At 42.1% G+C, this 3,246-nt stretch overlaps 1 protein-coding gene across 1 annotated transcript; it reads left to right on the plus strand.

The window, feature by feature from the left end:
* The first annotated feature begins 1,570 nt into the window (after positions 1 to 1,570).
* Positions 1,571 to 3,011, plus strand: LOC125075479. The gene is made up of 2 exons (XM_047687194.1): positions 1,571 to 2,561; positions 2,995 to 3,011. The coding sequence occupies exons 1-2, from the start codon at positions 1,571 to 1,573 to the stop codon at positions 3,009 to 3,011; spliced, it is 1,008 nt and encodes a 335-aa protein (XP_047543150.1).
* Positions 3,012 to 3,246: the final 235 nt, after the last annotated feature.

Raw genomic sequence — 3,246 nt, forward strand, 5'->3', positions numbered from 1 at the left:
AGCAAGGGTGGGCGGTGGCCTTATTTTTGGCTCGGGACCGTACTGCATGGAATTTATGCGGACAATTTCTGGTATTTTGTTCTTCCCCAATATGACAACTTCTGGCATTCGCAGGCGCCTATCGTGTTCCTCGGTGCTCGTCTGCCCTTACACATCATTCTGTTATATCCAGCATTCATTTATCATGCCGCATATGCAGTGCATAAACTGAATTTACCAAGGTATGCGCAACCGTTTGCCGTGGGCTTGATAACAGTGTTAATTGATATTCCATATGATATAGTAGCTGTTAAATTCGTACATTGGACATGGCACGACACGGACCCGAATATCTTCGATCGTCACTATTGGGTGCCTTGGAATTCCTATTATTTCCATTGCACATTTGCATCTAGTTTCTACTTCTTCTTCGACTCGAGTAGAAGGTGGCTGGCGCCTCGAGTGGCGCAATGGTCATCCGCTACAAAAGGAGTCGAATGGAAGTCTTTGTTGATAGCGACACTATTGGGCATGCCTGGTGGTGTTCTATTGTTTATTCCTATTTATCATTCACTTCACGACGTGTACAAAATACACTCTGAAGTTACTTTCTCTCTATTATTCTCTATTTATTTCGTCATCGTCGTGTTAGGCCTTCTTAGTGACCGTGAGAAGAATAAAGACAAGCTAACGAAAAAAAAGGTGAAAAATTCTTCGGTTTTCGACCGATAACTCTCGAACGGATAGGCCGATCCGGGAGATTGAAATGTCAACGGATGCAGAGCAGAGGGCCCCACAATCGCGCCGAACACGGAAAAAAGATCGAAACAATAATAAAAAAGATATAAACGAAAAACTTAAAAATAGCTTAAAAACAGACAAAAACGGGAGATAATAGTAAGTTAAAAGTGGAATAATAGTTTTAATAGTGAGAACTGAGTGAGGTATTTTTTTCAGATTTTTACGACAAGAAATGGAGAAAAAATTTTGAAAAATGTACTTCGAATATTTAGAGTTTCGGATCGCTTAAGAAGACTTTCAAGAGCGATCCGATTCTTATAGCGAATAATCGATACAGATTCTGTTTATAAAAATTAATAGCTCCGGAACGGAGACGCCGATCCGGGAGTGAGATGTCTCGATGGATGCAGGGCAGAGGGCCCTACAAATGCGCCAAAGAGCAAAACAAGATAAGATTACAAATGAACGAATTAAAAATAAAAAACAGAAAAATATAATGAAAAAAGGTGAAAAATTTTTCGGTTTTCGACCGATAACTCTCGAACGGATAGGCCGATCCGGGAGATTGAAATGTCAACGGATGCAGAGCAGAGGGTCCCACAATCGCGCCGAACACGGAAAAAAGATCGAAACAATAATAAAAAAGATATAAACGAAAAACTTAAAAATAGCTTAAAAACAGACAAAAACGGGAGATATAGGTAAGTAAAAGGTGGAATAATAATTTTAATAGTGAGAACTGAATGATGTATTTTTTTCAGATTTTTACAACAAGAAATGGAGAAAAAATTTTGAAAAATGTACTTCCAACCTAACCTAACCTAACCTAACCATATCGATACATGTAACAATGGCGGCCAGTCCTGATCCTACATTGCTGCAATGGTTGGTAACTACAAACGACGTTAAACAATTATGGGCAGCTCAACCGACTTTTTTGATCTCACAGGCGGTCTACACCCTCGCGGGTGTTATAACTTTGATACACGCATTCAGCAAGGGTGGGCGGTGGCCTTATTTTTGGCTCGGGACCGTACTGCATGGAATTTATGCGGACAATTTCTGGTATTTTGTTCTTCCCCAATATGACAACTTCTGGCATTCGCAGGCGCCTATCGTGTTCCTCGGTGCTCGTCTGCCCTTACACATCATTCTGTTATATCCAGCATTCATTTATCATGCCGCATATGCAGTGCATAAACTGAATTTACCAAGGTATGCGCAACCGTTTGCCGTGGGCTTGATAACAGTGTTAATTGATATTCCATATGATATAGTAGCTGTTAAATTCGTACATTGGACATGGCACGACACGGACCCGAATATCTTCGATCGTCACTATTGGGTGCCTTGGAATTCCTATTATTTCCATTGCACATTTGCATCTAGTTTCTACTTCTTCTTCGACTCGAGTAGAAGGTGGCTGGCGCCTCGAGTGGCGCAATGGTCATCCGCTACAAAAGGAGTCGAATGGAAGTCTTTGTTGATAGCGACACTATTGGGCATGCCTGGTGGTGTTCTATTGTTTATTCCTATTTATCATTCACTTCATGACGTGTACAAAATACACTCTGAAGTTACTTTCTCTCTATTATTCTCTATTTATTTCGTCATCGTCGTGTTAGGCCTTCTTAGTGACCGTGAGAAGAATAAAGACAAGCTAACGAAGATCGATTATGTATTGATATTACAACTTGCCGTTCACTATGTAATTTATTGGGTGTTTGTGGTGTTTTTCAACCCTGAGAAGGAATGGTCTACAGGCTTACACGAGCCGGTCGGCCCTTGTAATGAAGTGGCTTTGTTAACGTCACCCTTTGGACAGTCTTTGTACAAGTTTTGTGTGTTGTATATATTTTTTTTACTTATTTCTTTCCTACTATTGTAGAGGGGTCGAGACGCGACCACACCCGCTTGGTTGCAGGCGCATCTAAGCGGGATTCATTTATTCGTTTGTCTCCTCATTTACGGGGGAGCAAACCTTTTCTGCGGGTCCGCTGAGTCGGGTTGGCCGAACAGCGGACGGAGGCATGATTCAGTGCCGCCGTCGGTGGGCTTGGCTTAACCGCCCGGCCCCAGAGGAAGGACACCTCTAAGATAAAAAACCACCCAATCCCAAGTGGCCTCTTAGCGCGATGGGATGCATGGCCGAAGGGTATTTCGGTCCCGACTTCGTTTCGATATATGTTTTTATTAGCTAATAAGTATGCACAATGCTGTATATGAGGAATCGGATATCTGTCCGGCTTAGTAATAAAGTTTAAACGCCGATAGTCTCCGCACGGTCGTAATTCTCCATTTTTCTTGACTACTACATGAAGTGGAGAAGACTAGTTACTCTTGCTTGGTGTAGACCAAGTCTTGCATCCTTTGGAATTCAGCCTTTACCTTTTCAAATTTATCCGGTGGTAAAGGACGCGGGCGCGCGAACACAGGCGGCCCGTTTGTTTCTATGTAATGGACTACAGAGTGGCGTGGAGTATCTTTGAAACACATTGGCTTAGTAATATCGGGATATAATGCTAA

This window comes from Vanessa atalanta, chromosome W (assembly GCF_905147765.1).
Source record: "Vanessa atalanta chromosome W, ilVanAtal1.2, whole genome shotgun sequence".
NCBI lineage: Eukaryota > Metazoa > Arthropoda > Insecta > Lepidoptera > Nymphalidae > Vanessa > Vanessa atalanta.